Here is a 25,915-nt window from a genome sequence, read left to right as displayed (position 1 = left end):
ATTGTGAAGTTTCGGGGCTTTACTTACGTTTGTCATCGGTTATGATCGCCTGAAGGATAAAAATGATTGACGGTCGTTCCCTATACCTGTATAATTATCTTCAACAATGAGATGGTGTGAATCGTGTGTAAACTTAACAAGGAACGGGTAACCATCGCCCTATTCGCTCAGGAAACAGCGATGTATAAGGTCCAATATCAAAGTGTAACATTTAGACCCTATTATAATTGTCAATGGTCCATAGGTATTGTCCATTCATTGGAAAAGGAGTAGTTTCAGTCGTTTGAAAGAATCGATTTCGTTTGACAGTTGCTTATCCCTCACTCCCTGCGGTGTATATAAAATCATGTTGAAACTGAAGGATTGAGGATTGTTAGGGTGGAACAAAACAAATTGCCCACTGCAAAATGGAGAAAAATAGAAGTAAATGTTTGTCTTCTTGATCTATTTCGCAATTTCAAGTGGTTTTAAAGATATGTTTCTCAGCTAAGTAAAGATGGAATTTGGTTTTAGTCAATTTAGTTGAAATACAAATTTGAATAAAGCCACCCGCAATTTTTGTTCCTATCGTCTTAATTTCACTGCGTAGATGAAGTGCGCCCTCTGCACACAGTGGATGGTGCGGTGAGCAACGACACTTCAAGTATAACGACTGTTTCATGCAAGAGCAGTACGTATGTGGTGCATTGTGGGAAACGCCATTTTGTTCCGTTTTCGGTCGTGTTTGTGTCGTGAGCTTGAGACTCAGAATCAGGTAGGCCTGGGTTCTTCATCTATAGTAGGCAACCTGAATGCTTTAAAATGGGAGGACTGACGAGTATACAACGATCAAATGTACAGGAACTGGACATTTCTGCATCTGCCGCGTACAGATATCCCCCAAAGACAGGTAGGCCTTCATCATTTGTCATGACCATGATGACTTTGCTTTAAAGTTTATGATTATTATTCTGCGTCACAGATCATCATGGTTATTATAACTTAATAAATATAACATACATGTAAGCCTTTAACCCCACTTGTGTGGCACGGATTCTCACTCCCGATCCATCCTTAGCCACACATCCGTATACGCAATTTCGTGTCGGCGTACTCGCTCTCTCAGTTGCTATCTTTAAAATAAGATCGTTGAACATTACGTCACTTGACCCCTCATCGTCTCCATGTCAAGACATCTAAACTGCTGCCAAAGTTTTGGAAGAGCCGTACATGTAGTATCTTATCGCTCAGTCCGTGTATTAGGCTACATATGTCTTGACGTGGAACAGCAGTTGAGACGATGAGGGGTCAAGTGACGTAATGTTCAACAATCTTATTTTAAAGAGGGCGACTGAGAGAGTGAATCTGTGAGATTGAATGGATAAAGGCAAAAAGACTGAAAAATACCTGAATAACGTGAGTGAAATCATTCAATAAATGGTTTTTAGAAAGCGGAAAGGTCAAGGATCATGTCCTTGTGCAAAAGAAATTTCGCCCGCGATGAAATTGCATGTACGGATGTGTGGCTAAGGATGGATTGGGAGTGAGAGTCCGTACCACACTAGTGGGGCTAGTAAGCCTTAGGCTTATTGCTGATACCACATGAGTGATTTTGCACAATGGTAGAAAGGTCTTGGGGGAAGGAAAAGGGGGCAATGTTTGCTCCTTTTTCCTTCCCATCCTAATCTTATAATGCCCAACCCTCAGAAATGGTGGTTCATTACCTTTGCTTTAGTACCCTGTTCCTATTGAATCAGGTTAACTCGTATCCAGGTCATCTTGTACCCACGTCAACTCGTACCCAGGACCACTTGTACCTAGGACAACTCGTACCCAGGACCACTTTTACCCAGGACAACTCGTACTCCGTACATTAGAATAGTGCTGCAGCCGAACTGCCAAACCGAACCAAAAATCGTTGAAGTTTGCACTTTTGAACTAAACCGAACTGGTCGGTTTGGATGTTTGGCTTTAACATTGGTAGGACACGGAATGCACCAAGAAACCATGATGAAAAGGCAAACATAATTACAGTGAAAAATGGATAACGAGTTGTGCCGCACCTGGGTGCCGCTCTGGCGCTCAGCACCCTGAGCACCAAGGCCTCTTAAAAGGGCACGGAGGCCATTGTCGAAAATGGATAAGGGCCCAAAGGCAAATTTGTCAGAACACAATCTGTTCAACCTCTAAAATGCATTCTTTGCTTTATTGTGGAAAAAAGTTGACACACGAGCAAATGTCCAATAAGCAGTCAAAACCTAACACCAGGAATTGTTATACTCTATGAACAGGGCATGAGTTGCACATAATTGATCGTCAAATTAATTAATTTTTTTTCCTTACACTTGAAGATGTGTGCACATCCCTTTTGTTGACTTTTAGACTTTCAAGTCACTAGCTGAATAATCTACATGTACATTGTATCCAAGAACCCTGCTGTCCCCTTAGGCTTCCTACCCTGACATGAAAACAAGAGCAATAAGGGTTAAGGGTTGACAAGTTCTGCTGCCCTTTTACTCTTTTTTACCCTTTACTTTTTTAGCTAATGGCCTCTTAATACTGAAGATGGAAAAAAAATTAAAATGTCACTCTTCCAGTCCATCATTTACTGCACTTCATATGCAAACCAGTTTAGCCATTACAATTGGTTGAGAGCCCGTCACATGGTCATAAATACCAGTATTACATGGAAGATAAAGACATGGCCAGCATTCTAGCATTACATGAAATTTGGATGAAAACACAATAATTCAATGCTAGAACCAAATACTGATGAAAATGTATATATTTTTTTAAATTCTAAGTTTTATTTTAAAGAAAGCAGTAACAGTTAGATATTTTGCAGGTGATAGCAACGGTTTCGCTAAGCTGTTTTGTAAATCATGTGTTTGTTGCCAGCAATGCGGGCGGGAGATATATGTGGACGCCTGCATTGCCAGCGTGGCCGCATCTTTACCCGGCACAGATTTCGGGAAATAACGGTGCCGTCAACATTGCCAATCTCGGAGCTACACACGGTGACACCACCACTTATCCATGCATTAAAAAAATCCTATTTCTTGCATTTTGTAGCCAAGTTGCAGAGCTCCTTTTGAAAGGAACGTTTCAAACGTTCTTTCCGAGGCATTGTCGCGTGGCGTACAAACTGACAGCGGGCCGGTAGCGATAGGAAAACTTTGATTCCACGTGGCTGGTCCGCGTCCCTTGAAGCACGTACTATACGTGACGCAGATCAATGCGGAGTGCACTGGTGGTACATGTACTTGTGTATGCAACAATGTATTATAGGACACTCTGATTAGCTACACGTATCCGTAAGGGTACGGGTTTGTGCTTGCGCACGTGCAGCGGATCAATGCAAAAGTGTGCAATAGCGGTATATGCAGCAATGCATTATGGGACACCGCGCTTAGCAATCCGTAAGGGTGCGGGTCTATGCTCGCTATCACGCACGATGTTCATTGCTACATGAAGTTGAAAAGTCAACGCTACCCCCTCTGGACGGTCCATGTAGCGTACATGTGGCTTGGCCTGTAACACAGGGGGTGCGCATAACTATAGTTAACGGCCAAAGTGTGCATAGGGCACAGCAAAAGTGGCCGTGGACAATGCAATTTTCCGAGGGGCATCACGGCACTGGCCATCGTGGCCGTCGTGAATTTCGAACCCTGCATCACCACACTTTTTGCAGTGGAATGTACAATTTTAAGTTAGAATTCAGAGGAATGACGTTAGAAAAGCCACCAAATACAACAGTACTTGCTAAATCTCTTGAAAAAACTGTAAAAACACAGCACTTGGTGATGACCATGAACCCATGACACCATAGGCAAACTCACAAAAGGCAGTCTTTATCCGCCCGTGTATGGCGGCATGTGTGAGGCTACTATGGGTGGACGCCATATTGACCAGCCGCTGCGCATGCACACTCGGCAGTGGGCGTGAGGAAAATCGTGGTGCACTTCATCGCTCGGGGGTCAAATACCCCACACTCATGATCTGAACCTCAATCTTTCTAAGGTGTGTCTGACCCAAATTTTTTCAAAAAGGCATTTTTAGGGGTGTGATTTCTAGGCACGATGTGTGCATTGCAGAGTATACGCTTGTAGGAGTGCATCATACACGATGAACCATGGCATTTCGCTGGTTATCTGTAAAATAGATTTCTAAAGTATGAATTGACCGTTTGGTCTGGACAATACCATAAGATTGTGTGTTTTTAGATAGTTTGTCATTTGGAGAGAAATTCAGTGATGATCCGTGAAAACCATAAAAAAAAAATTGGAGAGACTCAAGTTCTTTAATGATGTGTTGTGGCTCACCGTTGGCAGTGCGCCTTGTATGTATTGCGTGCACGCCCTATTATTGTAGCGCATCCTACTCGCTTTGTTGGGTGAGGGTTGGGAAATGCAACTATGATAATGCTTGTGATATCTTCAGAGTGAATTCAATGCATTTAATGTTTATTTGAAGTTAGTGTAAATTCGAATCGGCCAATGCCGGAAATGGTTTGCCCACTCTAAGTAACCAGACCCCCCCTCACACACATAAATAGGCATGAGTTAATGCAGACAATCCTGGACAGAATTGTTGGGACACTTGGCAATAGCCCCCTTCTCCCACTTTCCCGGTCAATGTTGTCATGTCCATCCAGAGCGCAGATCATGCGTATAGACCCAACATTGAAAGGGGTCTGGGGGTTAGAGGCCCAGCGAGAATCATCCAGGATTGTAGACTACAGACTAACGTGAGGCTAGCTCAGGTTGGACTCCTCCAGTCTTATGACATTATGATTGACGTCCAGGTTCTACAGCCAAAAGTTTACAATTACAGTGTACCATTTATTCATGGTTGAAGAAACCAATTTCACATAGGCCTACAAAGGCTTAAGTCATGATTCATTTTGTCCTTTTGTTTTATGGGACTGGTGGGTTAACTAATTTCCCAAACCATGGCCCGTGGGCATCAACTCGGAAGTTGGCCTAGGCCTAGCCCCAGTCTACTGGACTACCTTCATATCCTTGGCCCCGTGACTACCCTCCAAAAAGTGGAAAAGCTTCCTCTGAGCTCTGTTTTTCTTTCATGGCTACATTCACCCCATCTGGTCATTTGGTTTCTATTTGGTCGGCCAACACAGCCATTCATTTACAGCATCAATTCATTCTCGATCGTTTAATGAGTGATAAACACGGTCGGGATCTGTTTGGTCCGGAAATCAGACAGCGATAAACACGGTGATTCCAACTGCTGTTTTATCAGTGACTTCGTATTATGGAGCCCTTTGTACATGTGTGTGTGAACATTATGAATGTGTTGGAAAAAAAAAAAAGCATTTGTTGGGTATTTTCATGGGTCAAATTTCACAGACAGGAACAGACGGAAAATTGCCCATATTGACAATGATTGATGAATTAATGACCAGATGGGTTGAATGTAACCATATAACAAAATGGGGCTCATAGGAAGCTTTTCACAAAGTTTCCGGGGGGGGCGGTAGTCATGGGGCCAAGGATATGAAGGTAGTCCTGTAAACTGGTCCCAGTCTGGGGCCAGCGTAGGCCTAACCTTTAATGTTTTGTTGTTGTAGACCCTTTCCATCCGTAACACAATATACATCCACCAGCCGCTAGGCACACAAGCATCCATGCTCATGCTGCTAGACTGGTTCCTGTTCCCTAAGTCATATACAAAGTCTGCAGACATCTGTCAGGTGTTAATCATGGGGATGAGGACGAGTCGACGTTACTGCGTAAATGAAATACAAATGCACAATTTGCATGGTAACCAGGATCGTCACACACATGTGCACAATCTTATTAGGGTTTTACTTCATCCCAGAGTAGTTTTTTCCAGTTGTTTTCACAGTATGAAAAGTCTTGCAACAGGTGCTTTAAATGAAGACATCAAGCACTCAGCACATTCTGTGAAGACTTTTGACATTATTGCTTAGTGTAACGAGCCGTGCTTGATACCAATTCACTTTGCACACACCACTGTAGATATGAGCACACATTAGTAAACGCAGTGTTTCAACAGGTGTCTTGAAGATTCTATCCCAGAACCCGTTCTAAAAATTGAAACAATTACGTCTGGAAATACATGTATATTGACATTTAATTTCCTGTCTTCTTTGAAAGGTTGCTACTTTGGCAGTTATTTCAGTATGGGTGGGCAGCGCTTTGACACCCCACAACCTGAGGCTTACCTCTTTGGTGAAAACACTGATTTGAACTACCTCAGTACAAGACCTGCCCCGGTAAGTATTTTTGAAACGAGTCAACTCGTGCTCAGGCCAACTCGTGTCCGATTCAATTTTGGAAGCATAATTTTGGCTACAAATTGTATGGAAGGTAGACAACTGAAAATACTCTTATTTATCCCAGACTAGTTCAAAGAATGGGACCGTAGTCTACTTTACCTTTGAATATTTTGGAGGTTCCAAGCAAGAATGCTTGGACAGTCAGGCTCAATGGTTTTTGTTTTTTTTCTTCTTCTTTTGACAGTTTCCCTACCCATCACTCCAGCCCAAAGAGCCCATCAAAACCCTCAAAAGTCTGGTCAACATCCGGAAGGATTCTCTCAAGCTGGTCCCAGCACTCAGGTGGGTTTATATTTATGCAGATCGCAGCTCCATAGTATATGTTAACCAGTACCACTAAACACCAGCAACATTACTTTTGAAATTTAGTCTGCCTACGTGTAGGTATTCACCCCCTTCTTTCCTCGCTAAAATCGCCCCACAATGAACAGGCTCCCTTTCTAAACCTGCAGGTGTTTGTGACACTTGAACAGCGTTATGGTGCAATATTATATTGGACCATAATATTTTAAGGGAAAATCAGTGTTTTCCGTATATGTAACTCTTTCTGTTCATTTTAACCTCTTCAGGAATTTCAGATAAACATGAATAAAAAGTAAAATAAAAAATATGCACAGCTTAAATTGCAAGAAAAAAACGATCAACGATTGCAGCAGGAGGCTGTGAAATGCACCACAGAGCATAGATATTTCAAATTTTTCCTGGGGCCCTTCAGTAGGCCCCGGACCCCACGCTGTTTATGCTTCGCGCTTGCGATTTCATCTAGGTTTAGCTATTTTCATTATATTTCACTCACACCCCTGAATATACAATTCTTTCCAAAAACAACTTTCATTGCGAGAGCAAATGATGAGACAACCTGTAGTTTCTATCTGCTGAATGTCTTCTGGAAACCTTCTGCATCGAAATGTACATGTGTAGGGCAATCCGGTTGGTAAGTGTAACGTCACTTCAGTTTAAACCACGCCCACTGCACATGCACTGCGCATAGAGTTACATGCATTGATCGCCGTTTACAATGAACCAGAAATTAACGCCCACTGGAAGCCTGCAAATTGTGGCGCGTCCGCCTTTGTGATGAAGTCACATACGAAGCGGATAGACATCAACCCACTCAAGTTGACACTGTTCAAACAAGTATTAGTAAATTTGTGTATGGGAAAATTGCATAGGAGCTGAAGAAATGTTGGGGAAGAGGAACGATTCCCCGTCTCCCCCACAGTCTGCGTCTCTCTCAGCTTACCATCAGGTGAGCCTATTTACCATTTTGTACTTTTTCTGCAGGGACGAAGAGGAGAGAGGTGATGGGCATTATTCCATTGAGTTCACCTTTGACACAGAGGCGCGCACTGCCATCACAGTCCACTTCTTTGCCCGTGAGGAGATACAGACGGGCCATGCTATGTGAGTAGCAAGCCTATTCCAGTGCGTGTCATGCATTGCTGTTGCTTAGTGTAATTTAATACTGTATGTCATGACATCATCATGATGCCACACTTGCCTGCACATCTTGGGCCTCACATTTTGGAAAATTTTGGACAAATCGTCGTAGGGACGTGTTGCACAGAACAGAGAAAAGAATTAAAACCTACACAGAAACAAATGTGATTAGGTTGATGCTGGACTGCTCACAGTCACAGACCTGCCAACTAGTACGATTTTGGCATATTTTGTATGAAAAATTGATGAAAATACGACTGTACGTTTTTATTACCATAAAATACGGATTTTGATAATTTTGACACAGACAGAAAAAAAATAGGGCGCTGTGTAAAATTTAAGCTAAAATAGCTAAAGCGGCTGTGAGCAAGACTAAGCCACATGTCATGTGGTTCTATATCGCGAACTCGTAAAGTAGAGCATTCGTGATTGGTGTACGCTTTGTACACATACCCCTGGTAGCGCATGTATCAACCAATCGGAGCGTCGCATACCAAACTGATCGGCATGCATTGTGGAGTGTACGTTCGTGTGCATGCACAAAAATTTCCCGATGTAATCGTAAAACTGTGTGAATGAAGATGGCTTCAACTTCTAAAAAAGACACCCAAAACGGAAGCAATCTTTCAAAAGGGAACATACGGAGAAATTTGAATTCATATAACCTTCCTAGAGAGGTAAACATTAGGCTCACTGCACTTTGAGTAGTTCTGACCCCAGTATCGTGCATACATTGGCATAGTGAGGGTTATGATGTATCTCGCCACATCGAAAGCAGTAAACATGGGTCATGTCAACAAGCGTCAACAAAGCGTCAACTAAATATTCAAGCATTTTTATAAAAATATTTTTATTTACAATATTCGTAAGGCTCCTACATATCATATTCAACGTATCGTATCAAAAATGATATTGGAAGGTGGAAATTTGCGAGACAAATTCAGGCCTGCTCGTGCAGCCTGACTGGCTGCCATCTTGTTTTCGTGTGGACAGTAGAGTAAAGAAAGATGGCGGTCTCCATACATCGGTGAAAAAGTTTCGTTTTTCTGCGTGAATCTGGAAGCGAATTTGGTGTTTCTTTTACACAGTGGCAGGTCTTAGAGTCTCTAAATTTAGATAAGACTACTTTTAAATCCTCAGAGAGTATTTTCAAGTTGTTGACGCTTTGTTGACGCTACTTCAAGTACTAGTTGTATGTGTTGATGCTAAATAGCATGACCGGTAAACACCGCGTCATTGCTGAAACGAAGAATGCAACCCATAGCACTGCAGTCCTGTCAGACTCTCTCACAAACAAAATATACACCAAGCCACAGCCAGGCCATGGCAGCAATGTGCACACCAAAATGAACTGTTGTGTAAATGCACGAAAGCAACTGCTGTGAGTAACACCAGGAAATTATAAGGTCCATTTAAGCCTGCACGAGTAAGTATTAAAGTTCAAATAGTATGTAGCCATGCAAAGGTACTTGTAAGCTTGTCTTTCCTGTTTGTTTGGGAAAATACACATTTGTATTGAAAAATACACATTTTGGAACCTCCGAATACACTTTTGCGATTCTAAAGGTTGGCAGGTCTGCAGTCATCAACAGTAGTAGTTGATCAAGGGTTCGTTCCTTTTTGGAATGGTTCTCGTCGTCTAGACAAGAAGATGCTTGAAACAAAATTTGGAAAGTAAATTTGAAAAAATGACAGAGCTTATTCAAAATCAATCCCCCGGTGTGTATTGCTGATAAAAAGGCAGAAAAACCCTTGAGGTTTGCACAAGACTTATGCCAGTTGCAAAGACCTGATAAGCAGAGCAGTTTGGTAAATGCAGAGAATCTGTTAAGCGTGGACAGGTTGCCTCCTAAAAAGTCTTTCATTATAGATTACCCATGAGTGGCCTCCTGGGGATTTTACTTAGCGAATGAGCAGGGTGCTACATCACTGACAATAGTCATTTCATGTAGAAGCAGCAGACCACTTATTTGTGAATGCCCTATGTGTGTCCAATCTTCCAGATACACCGCCAGGGACCCAACCCTGAGATCAGAGACATTCCACTATGAGCGTGGCTCCAGTCAGACCTTCTACCAACCAGCATTCACCTTTGACCCCTCCACATTTGACGATGATGAGGTAAGTCAAGAAAGAAGGGACAGCAATGCATAATTTCCTTCAATAGCCTGTTGTATTTAATTGTGTGGACTTGCTGTAGCTGTCAATCTGGCTTTAGAACCATTTTCATGTCGCAGATGTTCAGACCAAATAAAAAGCCTCCAGCTTTAATAAGGCTCGCTGTTTGTTTGAAGAGGCTAAAAGATACCATCAAATTCAGAAAACAGTTCTAGTCCAGTTATGAAAATAATGCTCCGTGATAATGTACAGCAGCATCCATCATCAGCTTTTGGTAAATTCAAGCTACAGCATTAACCATAAACTTGACTGACATCACTCGAGCAGTAGATGGTTGGAGTAGTCTTGTTGACCATTTTAAACCAGGCCTGCATAGTTCTGGGTTATCAGTCACTTTTTCTATAACTAGGTACACAGGGAACCATTGACAACCCATAATGAAATGAAACCACAATAGCGGTTTGTCTGGGGTTGTTTGAGTGGGACTCTAACTTGCTTCAGGGACAGTCAGTAACCGCATGTCACAAAGTCATGCATCAGTTTTCTCAGATGCTCATTTCTTACAAGGCCAAGACATGACTTCCTGTAAACCAGCCTCTTCTTTGATTTATTCTCTCTCCTGCAGTTCAACTATAACCCGGCCAAGGACGTCATCCCCATCGTGATCCAGTGCATCGTGGAAGAAGGTGAGGAGCATGCGGGCCACAGCCATGCCCTCCTAGCCACGCTGGAGCAGACTGCCGAGGCCTCCTACTACATCAAGCCGCTCAAGCAGAAGCAGATGGTGGACGGGGTGTACTACATGCTGCAGGAGATCTTTGGCATTGAGAACAAGAACTCTGGTGAACCGGGCAAGGTATGTATTAACCAGCTCAAACCTTGTGGCACTTTGGCCATCTAGATTCCCCTTCATGAGAGTCTTCACAAGTGATTGCAGCAGGAGTGATTCACAGTACAGCACAGCCACAGAAATATTCCCAGAAGTCCACTTGCAGCTAAGTAATGCTGACAGTTACCATGCATTGGCCATATAAGAACTGTTGCTGACCGGTGTAGACTGTGATGTTTTGTTTATCAAGGCCTGCGTCTTTTAAAGGGCTAAGAATTCTGTCACATCACGGTGTGCTGTAAGTGCAGCAACCAACCAACATCACAATGGTTTTGCTGTGTCAGGAATAAAGTAAATCATCACAAAGCAAGGTGTTTTCTCTGCTAAATGCATTAAAAATCCAATGCTACTAAATGAAACAACATGCAACATGTATAAAGTGAATTTTGCAGCATCTTTCACTTGGATTTGGTTGCATGCTGACAAGTCAGGGTTTAGAGGACAACAGAAAGGGTACGGGAGAAGGGATGAGATTCTTCTGCTTTTTGGCAGTTTTCTGCTTTTGGGACTTTGAAAATTCACTTTTGCAAATAAGTTCAGCCTTTTTGGACTGTCGGATACAGTGAAAGTCAACTTAGAAATTCCGATATTTTAAACTTTTCCGACCCATTTCATCAAGATAATTTTTGACTTCCAGGTGTCAGATGTGATAATATTGAGCCTCAATTTGTTGTAAAATAAAATGAAATTGCATTTCTTGTTGCTTACTTTTACATGTCATTTTTATTTCGTCCTAAGCACATCAAAATCATATTGACCATGAAGGGCACTGTCGTGCCATGCATGCCTTACGTTTACGTGTAGTTTAGGCACACGCTGTCAACGTACATATACACACAGATCCGAATTGGTACCAGGCTAGAATTGGAAGATAAGATAAAGCAACACATTCCGTTGGCTCTTTTTGCTGACAAAAACCAGTGCCGACCAATAACCATCTCTGTAGGAAATGTGTTCGTTTCCAGGTAACTGTCGGTGTCACAATCGCTCTGATATAAGCCAATGACTGTGCACTTTCCATGCTACTCACCACATGCATGAGTGTGCAGACCACCACTCAAAGCCACTGTGCCTGGTACCCTGAATACTTTTGTGTGTTATCACCGAAAACCGTACCGCCGTGTGTGTTGTTGAATGGACGTTTCTTATTGTTACATTTCCATCATCATGTCTGCCCGTAAAGACATCATTCATCAAGAAGAAGGAAAGGTGAAACACATTGACAAAGGGATTAAAATTCCTGGCGATGGGAGTGGGTAGGAAGAGTGTTCTTGTCCAAATTTATTCGGATATTGGCAAAACCTGGTAAGACGGTGGTGCGATGTAACGTTAGAAATTAATTACCCTTCCCAGGGCAAAGATGCCTTAACAGCACCTGCAGAATCGTTGAAATACAACAGCGAACTCTAGACATGGAAAACGAATTATCGTCTATCAGGTACATGTATACGTGAACATAGTCAACATGTATTTTGAAGCACATGACAAACCATAAGTGATGAACAAAACTATGTGGTGGGTCTTAACATGTATGATGTATAAATCTAACACCTATCAAGATAACAAATAATGAAAAGGTTAGGCTAGGTTTTTCAGAGTATGGACTTTCATAAATGTTTCTAAATAGAAACATTTGTTGGAATTTGCAAGCACGCAGCGCCAAGCCCTTTACGGCACTCGGGCCCTAGGAAAATTGTCAACTTTAGATGATCTGTGGTACAATGTAATGCTAAGCCCCTCTGGGACATATTGTACTGGTACAGTTATATTTCACAAGTGTAAAATATGTCCCAAAGGGGCTTAGCATTACATTGCACCACAGATCATCTAAAGTTGACAATTTTCCTGGGGCCCACGTGCCGTAAAGGGCTTGGTGTTGCGTGCTTGCAAATTCCAGCTTTTTTTCATTTTCTGAGAGTCTCATCCCTGCATCTTGCAATTTGCATCTTTGTAGACACCTGAAGAGGATGAGTTTGCCGATGACATCGGATCAGACTGTGTCATCTGCATGTCAGACCCCAGAGATACACTCATCCTACCCTGCAGGCACCTCTGCCTCTGCAGCACATGTGGTGAGTCCAGTCAGCCCAACAAGAATCCCCCCTGGGGTTAATTCTTGCCTCGTAGAGCAACTTTGGCTCACAGACTTTGACTTACAACCATCATTTATTGTGCTCCTTGAATCCACTTTATTTATTGAACACTCTAAAATTGCAAGGAACCTGACTAATACACTGTAATGGCAGGTATAGCATCACTTTAAAAATAGCTTTCATTTGGACAGTAAAGATGACCTAGCTCTTTACCCATCATGGCTTAACCCTAACAGTCCTCAATCCTCCAACAGGTGAAGGATCGAGGAGTGTTAGGCTTAAGGATGGTAATCTAACCTGGCCCTGTTGTCTGATCTGCACTCCCACAACTTAACTTTGCAGAAAATGTTCACAGGGTTTACCTTGCTTCCAATTCAAGATGGCCGACCAATACCAGGGGGAGACAAATAATCTGCTGTTCTTACTCTGAATAATTATTGAAGTGGGAACCTGCCAGTTGACCCAGCCTTTATGTCGGTTACTTGTGAAGTGGTACCAGTGAAGAGTATTTCTTTTGTATGACAGGGCCACAAATACAGATTGGATACCTTGAGTCACCGTTGCCCTTAGCATCACACTTGTCAAGTTATTTTCTCTACCTGTGCTTACATTTCAGCTGATTCCCTGCGCTATCAAGCCAGTTGCTGTCCCATTTGCCGTGCACGTAAGTTGATTGCAAATTCTGAAGAACAAGCACATTGTAGAAAGCCTGTTCAAATGCAACAAAACCTGCACATGGAATGAATTAGACATGAAGAAACATTGGCATTGGAGTTTGCAGGAGTTGAGCTATTGCTAATGCATGCTGCAGATATTTACAGTGACATTCATGTCCATGTCAGTCTTCGACAAGGTTACATTTAGGAAAACAAATTCTAAGGCTCCTTCAGCGTCTGATCTGCCTTACATGAAGGTAGAGTCTCAAATTCATTTCCTCTGAAAACGTTATCGCTGTTCATGTAGTTCACTGTTAGTATTACCACTTGGAAAATAGGACTAGCTTTCAGATTGCTGACTTCACACTTAGGTGTTTGCTGCTCTGTTTAAACATGTATGTTTTTTTCTGGTGACAAATCAGGTGCACATGTCAAATGATAAGAAAAAAATTTGATGTATGATGTCAGACCGTCATTTCACATTCTGTTGTGAGTTTTTATCGGAAATACCATCTTGCCCTTCCTTCAAAACCTGTCCAAACTGGATTTGGCATGTATCATTCCGAGTCTGTGCATGGAGTCCTGTTCGTATTTCCCCCATCTTCTGTAGCTTTCCGAGCACTTCTGCGAATAAGGGCACTGAGGAAGATTGGCTCCACAGCCGTGACTCCAAACGAAGATGAAGAGCACCAGGTGAGATGATCTTTATCTAAATCGAGTATTTTTGTAGCTGTGACTTCAACTCGTTCAATTTGTGTATCACGCTCATTAGCCATAGCCAGCTACAAACAAAAATACCTGTTTTTGCCTCTGCCTGACAGTGTTCCGTGTTAGCGGAAAAAGTTAATATTGTTGGCTAGATGTGTTCATCTACTTGCTAAGCCTGGCAGAATTTGGAGAAATTTTTTTGAGAATCTTTGACTTTTTTCTTTGCCATCAATTGGATAATTTTTTTACTCCCTTCAGACCAGCCAAGAGAACGTTCCCAGTGGATATGAAGCTGTGCCCCTCGGTGAAGCCCTCAACGGTCCAAGTCCAATCAGAGCTGGGGCAGAAGGTTGGTGGATCGTTGGCTTGTCACTATCATTTTTAAATCCCAAAAGAATCAGGCACTTTGGAGGGGGGTAGGCAACTAGAGAAAGGGGAATGTGCCCTGTTTTAACATGCCTTTTTGCGAATGATGATGTCATGTAATTCATTGTCCAATAAATAAAAGGTAAATGCTCAAGACAGAGTGGTGTCATGATGATGTCATTGTCTGATTTGCCCAGTACGTGTATTTACCATAAAAAGTCTCACACTGACGTAAAACTTTCAAGCTCCTCTAGATTTCTTCTCAACATCACATTTGACATTTCTTTGACCAGAACGGCCTGTTGCCCTTTTCACAAGCAGACAACACATCTAATTTGTGTTGTCTTGCTGTGCTGGACTCTTCTTGGAAAAGACCCATTTTCTGTCTTTCTGGGCTCTGTGCAAGATTGCAGCAGAATACACACACACACACACAGCCAAATTGAAAATCCTTTTGAATGCAGTGAAATTCAATGATAGATTGTGTTGCATGGTGGACTGCTCTAAAAAAACACATCAGCATACATGCATTGCTGTCTGCCTCTTTAAAAATCCAACAGTGTGAAATATTTGATCACTTTTGTTGCAGTTGGGAGGCCTATGGTCCATAAGCTAATTATTACTGGTCACACCAGCTCAACACAGAAATACAGAGTTTTTGTTGCAATTTTTTTTTTTTGGTGCAGGTGGAGCAGGAGAGAGGCTGCTTGGATCTGCGTCCAGTGAAGGCCGATCAAGGAGAAGTCGAAAGTAGGTATCCTTTTTTTGATAAGAAAGCTTTCTAGGCAGCTGGATAGTTAATATTCGTTTAGCAGTCTCAGGGATTTTCTCTAATTTGTACAAGTTGTGAGGAACATTTGTGTCTCATGTTGAGGATGGTGTTATTTAAACATGGAGCCCAATATCTAGCTGTATATTGGATTTTGAATGATTCTTGTTCAGATGACATTGACAGAAATGTCCATGAATGTTGTTTTAAAGATACTGAACAAAGATTTTCTGTGCTTTTCTGTAGTTTGTTGCTGCAGAATTTGTGCTATTTTTTAAAGCTTGTTTTCTCATGTGAGGTTTTTCTAGCGCATTGAAAATGGATGGTGTCCTTAATCAGATGACGGTATAGCAAATAGGACTCTCGCCTATGCCCATTTCCTTGATTCATTTCTCTCAGAAAGGGTCTGAACACGATGCTTACTTGCTTTAGAAACGCGCCCATCTGTGATTCGGCCGTTATTTTGTTGTCATTATTGACAGGAAGGGTAGGACTAGCTCAGCCGCTTCTGTGCGCAGCCGCACTAGCGAGGACCAGTCGGCCGGCTACCGGGAGGAGAATGAGACCAAGACCAACCCTATGGCCAATGGCAGTGTGCGTTCCTTGCCTGATGCCAAGAAGAAGGCCAAAGTGCCGATGGCTGCCCCAGCAACAGGAGATGTTGTGGTGAGGAAGTGTGCGATTGGTAGAGTTCTAATAGGTATTCATTTTTATCCAGTTAACTGCAGAGGGCATGTTGACCTACAGTGATTGTCTGTGACAATTTTGTGTTAAGTGTGTCAACATGTTTTTTCAACGGGAACAAATGGAATTTGTCCAATCGAGGCAACCTATTCATTACTGTGCATTTGCCAATCTCTGCATGACAGGAGCTGTTTAAAGATGAGACAAAGTTGGCCATGCCTCCCTTGGCCTTGCGTGAGACTCCACCCAGCTCTGCTTCAGCCGACAGCAAATCTAGCCATAGTACCGCCTCCCCGCAGAGCATATCCCAGGAAGGCTCGCTGACCTCTGAACCTCAACTGCGGTCAGCTAGGAAGGGGTCGCTGAAGTCCAATCCGTCCAGAGACGGGAGCCAAATGTCCTCAGATTCCCAGACTCTAGACAGGCTTGTGGTCCATGGATTACAAGAGACTTCAATCGATGGTGATGATTGTAAGTAATTCTCTTTGAGGTCATAACTAACTGGCAATACATGCAAGGCTCAGTAATGTACAGCTCAGCAAGATTTGGTGCTGTGAAGTTAGCTGAGATCTCTTTTTATGTAAAAAAAGGAGCAACTCGCATGGATTTGGAGTCTCAATACAATGAACTGTGACAAGGCCTTGTTCTTGTCACCTTTTATGTCATATTAGAACCTGTGACCTACTGTGTAATTGACTTCATTCAAACTGTTACTTTTTCCTTGTTTCACCTTCAACTCCTGATAGAAATCCATCACTTGCTACAAAACCCATTCAGTCTCAACAATCAATAAAAAGAAATTGCTTATGTAACCCAACCTAACAAAGAAGTCTGAAGTTACCTTAGCTATGTTTGATTGAAAAGACTTTAAAAGCATCATGCACCTCTGCTATTGAGAGAAAGCTACAGCGAAAGCCCCTCTCCCTCCAGCACTCCAGCAGTAGCTCTCGGTCCTTGTACAGACAACTCCAGCCAACCAATTTCAAATGACCGAGGTTCTTCGGGCAACCCAAGATCCACAAGGGGAACACTCCACTACGCCCCATTGCCGCTTCAAGAGTGGGTCTAACAACATAGCCAGACATCTTGCCAAGGTACTGCACCCCCTGGTTGGCAACCCCAAACACCACATCAAGAATTCAGATCAGTTCGCCAGCTTCATTCAAGGCCTCACGCTTCAGCCAGATGACATCGTGGTCAGTTTTGACATCGTCTCCCTCTTCAAGTATGTCCCCTTCTTCAAGGCCGCCACCATTACTAAGGACAGACTTCAGGCATACCCCACCGTCAAGGACCGCACCAATCTTACTCGGGAACAACTTCAAAACCAGCTGCTCACCTGCGTCAACTCTTCTAGCTTCCGATAGAGAGATAGATTCTATGAACAAACAGCCGAAACCCCTATGGAATCCCTATATCCCCGGTTCTGGTTGACGTATTCGTGAAAGAATTTGAGCAGCCCGCTATCAACACTACAGATCACAGACCCAAGATTTGGCTCTGGTATGTAGACGACACCATTGTCATCTGGCAGCATGGTCAAGATAGCCTCCAGCTCTTCCTAGAACACCTCAACGGGCTTCACAGCAACACCCAGTTCACAATCGAACCGAAAAAGATGGCAACATCTCATTTCTTGATGTTGAAGTATCCAGAAAGCAAGACGGCAGTCGCACCTGCTGAGTATACCGGAAACCTACCCACACAGACAGATACCTCCACAGCGTGTCCTTCCATCACCCCAAGATCAAGTCTTCAGTAGGGTTCTCCCCACGTAAGAACTTACGTATTGGGCCCAATACGCAATTATTTCTGCCCGATACGCAAAAAACGGGCCGATACCCATTTTTTTGTACTCGATACGCACAATATAATTATGACAGTATGGCTCAGAGTTATCTTACATAATGCAGATTGCATGTCCGGAAAATCTAGATGAAAAAACAGTTAATAGTCCTGCATTTTTCCATGTACTGTACATGCATTGTGCACCACGCGTCGGCAGCCACACGGTACTGCACACCGTACATGTACTGTACATGCATTGTGCACCACGCGTCGGCGGCCACACTGTACTGCACACCCTACATGTTCATTCGGCACTGAACTTTCCTCGTGGCTGGTGTTGCATGAAATCTGAACTTCCATCATGGGCGTCATACATGCACCTGTGTGCAGGTTTGTTTTCTCTGTGCCGTGTGCTCAATAAGCTACTGGGGCTGCACTTACGAAGGTTACAATTTTATACTACACCATTTGCAGAACTTACAACATCGATGCCACACACCTTTTTTTGTTTTTCATGGCGGCAGCCGTAGCCCTGTGTAAGAGTATTAATGGCATCTACGATGGGGACGATATTTCTTGTTGCCATATCACCGCGTTTCGTCTTGCACACAATGGCAGAAACTCAATCAAAGATAGGCTCTTTTTTTAAGCCAAGAACTTCAGCAGTCCGCGCTGAGGGAAACCCAAACGAAGCAGCCACCGGCAGCGGGTATTCTCTCTTGCCGATATACAAGAAAGGCCTTGTTGTTTATTTTATATAAAGATTAACACAAAGCCCATGGCAGGAAAGGGGAATACGACGAGTCTGCCATCATCAAGCACTCCCACATCGAAGACCACAAGATCGACTGGAGCAAAGCCGAACTCCTCACCAGCATCAAGCACTGGCATCCACGCGGCATGAGAGAAGCCATCAAGATCACCAAGAATAACACAGTACCACAAAACATCAGTTTCCACATTAGCAACATTTGGCGTCCCATCCTCACATCCCAGTCCAATTGATCCCCTATACCCTAGGACATTTCCAGCCTATGAGTCCCCTAAACCCTAGGACATTTCCAGCCTATGAGTCCCCTAAACCCCAGGACATTTCCAGCCTATGAGTCCCCTAAACCCCAGGACATTTCCAGCCTATGAGTCCCCTATACCCTAGGACATTTCCAGCCTATGAGTCCCCTATACCCTAGGACATTTCCAGCCTATGAGTCCCCTATACCCTAGGACATTTCCAGCCTATGAGTCCCCTATACCCTAGGACATTTCCAGCCTATGAGTCCCCTATACCCTAGGACATTTCCAGCCTATGAGTCCCCTATACCCTAGGACATTTCCAGCCTATGAGTCCCCTATACCCTAGGACATTTCCAGCCTATGAGTCCCCTATACCCTAGGACATTTCCAGCCTATGAGTCCCCTATACCCTAGGACATTTCCAGCCTATGAGTCCCCTATACCCTAGGACATTTCCAGCCTATGAGTCCCCTATACCCTAGGACATTTCCAGCCTATGAGTCCCCTATACCCTAGGACATTTCCAGCCTATGAGTCCCCTATACCCTAGGACATTTCCAGCCTATGAGTCCCCTATACCCTAGGACATTTCCAGCCTATGAGTCCCCTATACCCTAGGACATTTCCAGCCTATGAGTCCCCTATACCCTAGGACATTTCCAGCCTATGAGTCCCCTATACCCTAGGACATTTCCAGCCTATGAGTCCCCTATACCCTAGGACATTTCCAGCCTATGAGTCCCCTATACCCTAGGACATTTCCAGCCTATGAGTCCCCTATACCCTAGGACATTTCCAGCCTATGAGTCCCCTATACCCTAGGACATTTCCAGCCTATGAGTCCCCTATGCCCTAGGACATTTCCAGCCTATGAGTCCCCTATACCCTAGGACATTTCCAGCCTATGGGTCCCCTATACCCTAGGACATTTCCAGCCTATGGGTCGCCTATACCCTAGGACATTTCCAGCCTATGGGTCGCCTATACCCAAGGACATTTCCAGCCTATGGGTCGCCTATACCCTAGGACATTTCCAGCCTATGAGTCCCCTATACCCTAGGACATTTCCAGCCTATGGGTCCCCTATACCCTAGGACATTTCCAGCCTATGGGTCCCCTATACCCTAGGACATTTCCAGCCTATGGGTCCCCTATACCCTAGGACATTTCCAGCCTATGGGTCCCCTATACCCTAGGACATTTCCAGCCTATGGGTCCCCTATACCCTAGGACATTTCCAGCCTATGGGTCGCCTATACCCTAGGACATTTCCAGCCTATGGGTCGCCTATACCCAAGGACATTTCCAGCCTATGGGTCGCCTATACCCTAGGACATTTCCAGCCTATGAGTCCCCTATACCCTAGGACATTTCCAGCCTATGGGTCCCCTATACCCTAGGACATTTCCAGCCTATGGGTCCCCTATACCCTAGGACATTTCCAGCCTATGAGTCCCCTATACCCTAGGACATTTCCAGCCTATGAGTCCCCTATACCCTAGGACATTTCCAGCCTATGAGTCCCCTATATCCTAGGACATTTCCAGCCTATGAGTCCCCTATACCCTAGGACATTTCCAGCCTATGAGTCCCCTATATCCTAGGACATTTCCAGCCTATGAGTCCCCTAAACCCTAGGACATTTCCAGCCTATGAGTCCCCTATACCCTAGGACATTTCCAGCCTATGAGTCCCCTATACCCTAGGACATTTCCAGCCTATGAGTCCCCTATACCCTAGGACATTTCCAGCCTATGGGTCCCCTATACCCTAGGACATTTCCAGCCTATGGGTCCCCTATACCCTTGGCTACCTTCCTCCACACTCCTTTCCATCAGACTGACACGCCTCACGGGTTTGCCAGCACCCCATTGACCTCAGTTGGATCCGGAGTTAGCATCCTCTTCACACCTCAATGTCCCCAAGCCTCCACTTGGATCCAGAGTTAGCATCCTGTCCACACCTCCCAGCCCCGACACACCATACAAGCTGCCTCATCACTGGACCCTCTGCAGTCTCCTGGCGACAGACAGAGCATATTGTCCGAAACGTTGTGTACCACCGGTTCTTTTCAGAACCCCACATACTTAAAAAAGAGATATATCCATGGTGATACCGCTAACCTATCTGGTTTACTCGCTACCTCCATCATGAAAAGCTTCAAACTTCATCTCCACCGTGCATCATATTAATCAATGTGAACCCTTGTCATTTTTTGTTTTAACCACGATACGAAATTTAGTGAAATACCAAAACAAAACAGCTCAACTGAATAAAAATGACTGTACAACACCACTCAAGTATACCCAACATCCCCATTGGCTCCTGAATTTTCCATACACTTTCACCAAACATTGAGAATTTGCTTTAAATAAAAGCAAGATATGTAGGATTGATGATGGTGACTTAATAGTTGAGGAAAATTTTAGTCAGTTTCAATCATGGGTACACGAACTGTGTCCATGTACAGTATGTGCGGGCACAGGGACCATGTAAACTGGTGGTTGAGGAGGCATAACACAGGCCACAGAGAAATACCCAACCGATGAAATATGGAAGCAAAGGAACACACAATGAACAAAGTACAAGAATTTGGATGTTGTTTATTTTCAGCTTTTTTTCTTTTTGGTGCAAGTTGGAAGTGTTGGCCAAATATCCTCATGCAGACACATTGATGAGGCATGTTGCCACATTTGTGACCTTGCCTTCGGTAGGAACAGGTGCATCAGTGACTTCAAAATGCTATACTAAAAGGCTGCTCCACTGAACATTTTGTGTGGACTGGTCGTGTTTGTTATAGGGGTGTTATACTCTATTGAAAAAAACGTCCTCAAGACTCATTTTTCGGGATTGGGTCACAAATAAACTGGGAAAGGTTCATACCATGGTCATTGTTCATTTCTTATTACATGTGATTTTCTCATAACAACTCTAACGTATTTTGCCAATAATACATTCAGATCCAGAGACCAATTCGACACTAGCCCCAGTCATGTACGATGAGACAGAGGAGCCCCAAATGGCTGAGCTGTCGCATACCAGTGCCTCGCTGGGTTACACCATGGACCTGGAGCTGCCTGGTACCCCGCAGAGCAGCGACCCCAACGTTGGCATAGGTGGTGGGGTGATGGGGAACCGTGACAGCCAGGCAAGCTTCAGCAGCACCAGCAGCACCCGACAGCTGCTGGCCTCTACACCTAGCAACATCCAGCTGGAAGAAGCTCACGAGCAGATGGTGTAGGGCACCATGATTGTATCCTGGCATGCAACTTAAGTACTATTCAAGTACATTTGCTATTGATGTGTATGTGAAGTACTCGACTGTAACCTCGCCTTACATGCAACATTCTGTCACCTGAATGCCAGATAATGGATTTGGAGCTGTGGTCAAAAGTGTCCGTTCACTTTGGACCGAGTACATTTAATTACAATGTGTTAGATGTCACCCATCCCTGGCTATCAATCTTTTTGTAGCTGGTCAGTGATTTTTAAACACTTGTCTTGTATAATTTAGTTGAAGTTTTGACCAGTCAGCTTCAGCATAAAGAACATTACAAAGAACCGTGAAAATCTCAAAAATTGTAACGAGTTCCTCCAGTCCAATTGTATGTAAAACTTTTGATTGAAACCGTGAGGCTGGGTCATATCCCATACAATGAAAAGCTATACATAATAGACTTGACAAATCACTGTAACACTGTACTATAGAATCGCTTATGAGTTATGTCGACCCTTGGAAGAAATAGTTGGTTATGTTACTTCTTTAGATGAGAAACGTTTAAAGCCAGGGAAAATACAGCTCAAAATAAAAGCTGAATTTTTTAAGCTCCCACCACTGAATAGCTTGGTAAATTAGTTTGGTTTCTTGTGGTTTCTCTTTGAATGTGTACAACTCCATTTAGTTTGCGTTCCTGTGTTTTTGCATCGGCGTGAAAAAAATTTATGTCCAGCATTCACGTAACCTGAATAGCATGTATACGTTGCTATAGAATATTTGTATGATTGGCTTGCAGACTATTACTGATCTGTCATGAAATGGTCAAGTTCATTTTGCTCTGATAACTGATCTAGAATAAAATTCAGGAGTTTTAAATGCACTCACAAATGCATGATGTTGGATAACCCCCAAGAAGAAACATTGGTTGATTTTATTTTTCATAAATTAAAAAGATTCCTATGTCAGAGTATTGAAATGCTCCAGGACCAAGTCACTTGCAGGATTTTCTTGGCAACTAGTTTTAACCCCTTCTTGGTTGGAAACAAAAAGCTCAGAATCATGAAACAGAAACCTAAAAAGCCAACTTCCATCGTGTGTAATTTTCCAGGAAGCCTGCATTGAAAAGTGTATCATGTTTAAAGTGTCTGGTGTTGCAGTTGAGGGTTGCAGTGCATGAGTTGTCCTTCAAGTTCCCTATAGACCTTGCATTGTGTGACTTGGCCTTCTAATACAGAAATGTAATTAAATGTACATATATGTTGAATGTTCAAAATAAATTTTTATATTAATGACGGGATGAACTTTTTGCAGATATGATTGTAAATGTTTTTGTTTCCTTCAAAAGCTGAGTTTTTGTCTTATTCATAGCAGTCATTCACTTGTGTGCCAGATGCACACATTGAATAATTATATGTAAAAATGAAGCTTTCTGTAAGCAGAGATGTGTAAATAAATGATCACTAAAAAACTGTGAGCACAGATGCTTCATCAAGCATGGAAAAAATGCAACTAATTTGTTTGTGCATGTTTAAGAAATTATTTTACTATTATTTAATAAGTCTGATTGGAAACAGTGCAGTATCCATTAAGTGTATTTCAGTATCTATGTAGTAAAGCATTACTTTGTTAATGAAAGAATTCCTATTAATTGTTCAAATAACAACCTGAAAACATGACTCCAGGAAATCGTGGTATCATGCTAAAATCTGCTAAAAGTTGACGTAAGGCTCTATTTTTAAGAGTTGTTGTGTAGGTCATGGTTACTGTCCAAGCTCTTCCGTAGTACAGCTGTCAATATTACCTTAATTAGACGTGCACCTTCTCTCTCAAAATCAGTTGATTTCCTCTTTTTTGCGGCCGGGTGGGCACTATTACCGCAAAATACATACAAAACCTGGTGCCATTGGAATAGCCCCTCGCCCCACCCCTTTCCTCTGAATTCCCAGTTGCATGTCTGCCTAACGTATTCAGAGAAAGCATTTTCCTTGTGAAAATGAAGAGATTCAAAATATTGTTAATCTAGAGTATGAATTAAACACATCACCGTAGTGAGAAATTAAACTGCTGCAGATGTTGGTCACTTTCTTTGCAAAGCACTGTTTACAGTGGGTCCTTTTCATGAAGCTACTTAGCAGGAATCTCTTTACAGCAAAATTTAAGCACTGTATCGATTTTCTCAGCATCCACCCAGTGTTTTCATGGCTGTCTCAGGATGTGACTTGATTACAATACAGGATGTTTGCTCCACGGGCGTCGCTAGAGGGAGGTTGTAGGAGGATACCCCCCCCCCATTGGTTAGTTTTGTCGGAAAAGTTATGGTCCTTCGGCAAAATAAAAGAACGGAGAATGAAGATGAAAGGAAGGCGGATACGGTGCACTTGTTTAGTGTGACGGTCCGTCAGCAAATTTCATATGGCAACCCCCCCCCTCAGTATGGTCTAGCGACGCCCGTGGTTAGCTTTTAGCAGCTTTAAAATGATAATGACGTGGACCTGTCGGTATTGAGAAGGATAAATGTGAGGTATATTGCCATATTCTTCATTGTTTACAAATAACTGCAAGTCGAAAGATTAACTTGCAACCCCCAATTTTGCATTCAGAGTAAGCGCACATAATCGAGTCCACGGGTCAAATTGTAACACGCAAATCTGTGAATTTGAATGCAAAAAAATGTTTTAAAATTGCTGTGAAATTAACCAACATGCAACCAACAGCAACCTTTGTTTTCAAATTGAATAGCTTCGTTTCGTCTTTTGTCCCACCATTCTAACTGTTGCTCAATCGAATTCAAACCTTGAGTACACATTTGCGGCGAGAGTGGTGCATTTCGTCTCTATGCCGAACCGTGTCGGGAAAAAAAATCGTCATTTTTCACACAAAGTAAAGAAAGGTTTGTTCATTTCGTCGAACTTCGTTGTGACAAGCAGGAGAAAAAACAACAAAACAGTCTCACATAAATTGGCACCGTCTCTTTTTTAATCTATTAGTTTCTTGTTTCTTTTGAATTGTTTTTTGCCAATATTTTTCAAGTTGAAGACAGAAGTGGCCAGAAGGAGATTTCAATGCACGCATTGGGAGAGACAGTCTTGAAAGGTCAAACTATGGAGTAGGCAAAGCCATTTAAAAATGGCCTACTCGTCCTCAGCAAATACTATCGACACAACTTTGCCATTACGAACACCGTCAATGTCCTGGCTGCCAAACAAACGTAAAACCACTTGGTGGCACCCCCGGCCAAAAGACTGGCACCTAATCGATTTTGTCACAGTCCGACAGAGCATAGACAGAGAGGCATCGAAGACGGCAAGGTCACATTTGTCATGCGTGGTGAAGACTATTAGTGTGACCAAAGGAGGGAAAAGCCAATTCACATCAAACCAAAGCGTCCAAGGAAAAGAGCTAACCCTTAGATCAGACTCACCGTGGCCTTGCTGAAAGACCCTCAGAGAGCTGCCGAAGCCTTCAGCCCGGAAGAAGTGGAGAACGCCCTGCAGCCTGAAGTTCCTAAAGAACGAAACGGCATCGGGTATGGATAACCTCCACACATGATTTCTCAAGAACCAGTGTCATGAATTTACATCTTGGTTGCAAAGCTTAAACCCGGTCCACTTGTCTTGCTTCCTCCAGCATTCCATCCTGCTGGAGGACAGCTAAAGTGATTGCCATCCTCAAGCTGAAGAAACTTGCTAACGATCTTAAGAGCTATCGCCCAATCGCCTAGCTCTCGCACCTGTACATGCTTCTTGAAAGATTGAGCCTACAGTCAGACTTATTGACACAGTCGAAGAGAAACTTGAATCGCGCAGGTTTACCTTTAGATAAACACGACCCGTACTGAATCATCCGTCTTCCATCTGGCAAACCACTGCGCAAAA

At 43.2% G+C, this 25,915-nt stretch overlaps 1 protein-coding gene across 1 annotated transcript; it reads left to right on the top strand.

Moving 5' to 3' along the window:
- The first annotated feature begins 669 nt into the window (after nucleotides 1-669).
- On the top strand, nucleotides 670-24,101 carry LOC110978539 (E3 ubiquitin-protein ligase MGRN1-like). The gene is made up of 14 exons (XM_022233612.2): nucleotides 670-889; nucleotides 6,117-6,235; nucleotides 6,483-6,580; nucleotides 7,583-7,702; nucleotides 9,742-9,859; nucleotides 10,482-10,712; nucleotides 12,700-12,817; nucleotides 13,455-13,502; nucleotides 14,105-14,187; nucleotides 14,461-14,551; nucleotides 15,255-15,318; nucleotides 15,820-16,003; nucleotides 16,207-16,492; nucleotides 21,784-24,101. Exons 1-14 carry the CDS (start codon nucleotides 802-804, stop codon nucleotides 22,062-22,064), a joined length of 1,929 nt encoding a protein of 642 aa, XP_022089304.2. The 5' UTR covers nucleotides 670-801; the 3' UTR covers nucleotides 22,065-24,101.
- The last annotated feature ends 1,814 nt before the right edge of the window (nucleotides 24,102-25,915 follow it).

Source organism: Acanthaster planci, linkage group LG07 (assembly GCF_054643075.1).
Source record: "Acanthaster planci isolate LZ-2023a linkage group LG07, COTS_SCS, whole genome shotgun sequence".
Classification (NCBI taxonomy): domain Eukaryota; kingdom Metazoa; phylum Echinodermata; class Asteroidea; order Valvatida; family Acanthasteridae; genus Acanthaster; species Acanthaster planci.
The sequence above is the reverse complement of the archived record's forward strand: the minus strand, read 5'-3'. Positions and strand labels throughout refer to the sequence as shown.

Coding starts and splice junctions, on each gene's coding strand:
- LOC110978539 (XM_022233612.2), top strand. CDS start 802: ATGGGAGGACTGACGAGTATACAACGATCAAATGTACAGGAACTGGAC. Junction 10,713..12,699: donor ACTCTGGTGAACCGGGCAAG/GTATGTATTAAC, acceptor GCATCTTTGTAG/ACACCTGAAGAGGATGAGTT. Junction 16,004..16,206: donor CAGCAACAGGAGATGTTGTG/GTGAGGAAGTGT, acceptor TCTGCATGACAG/GAGCTGTTTAAAGATGAGAC.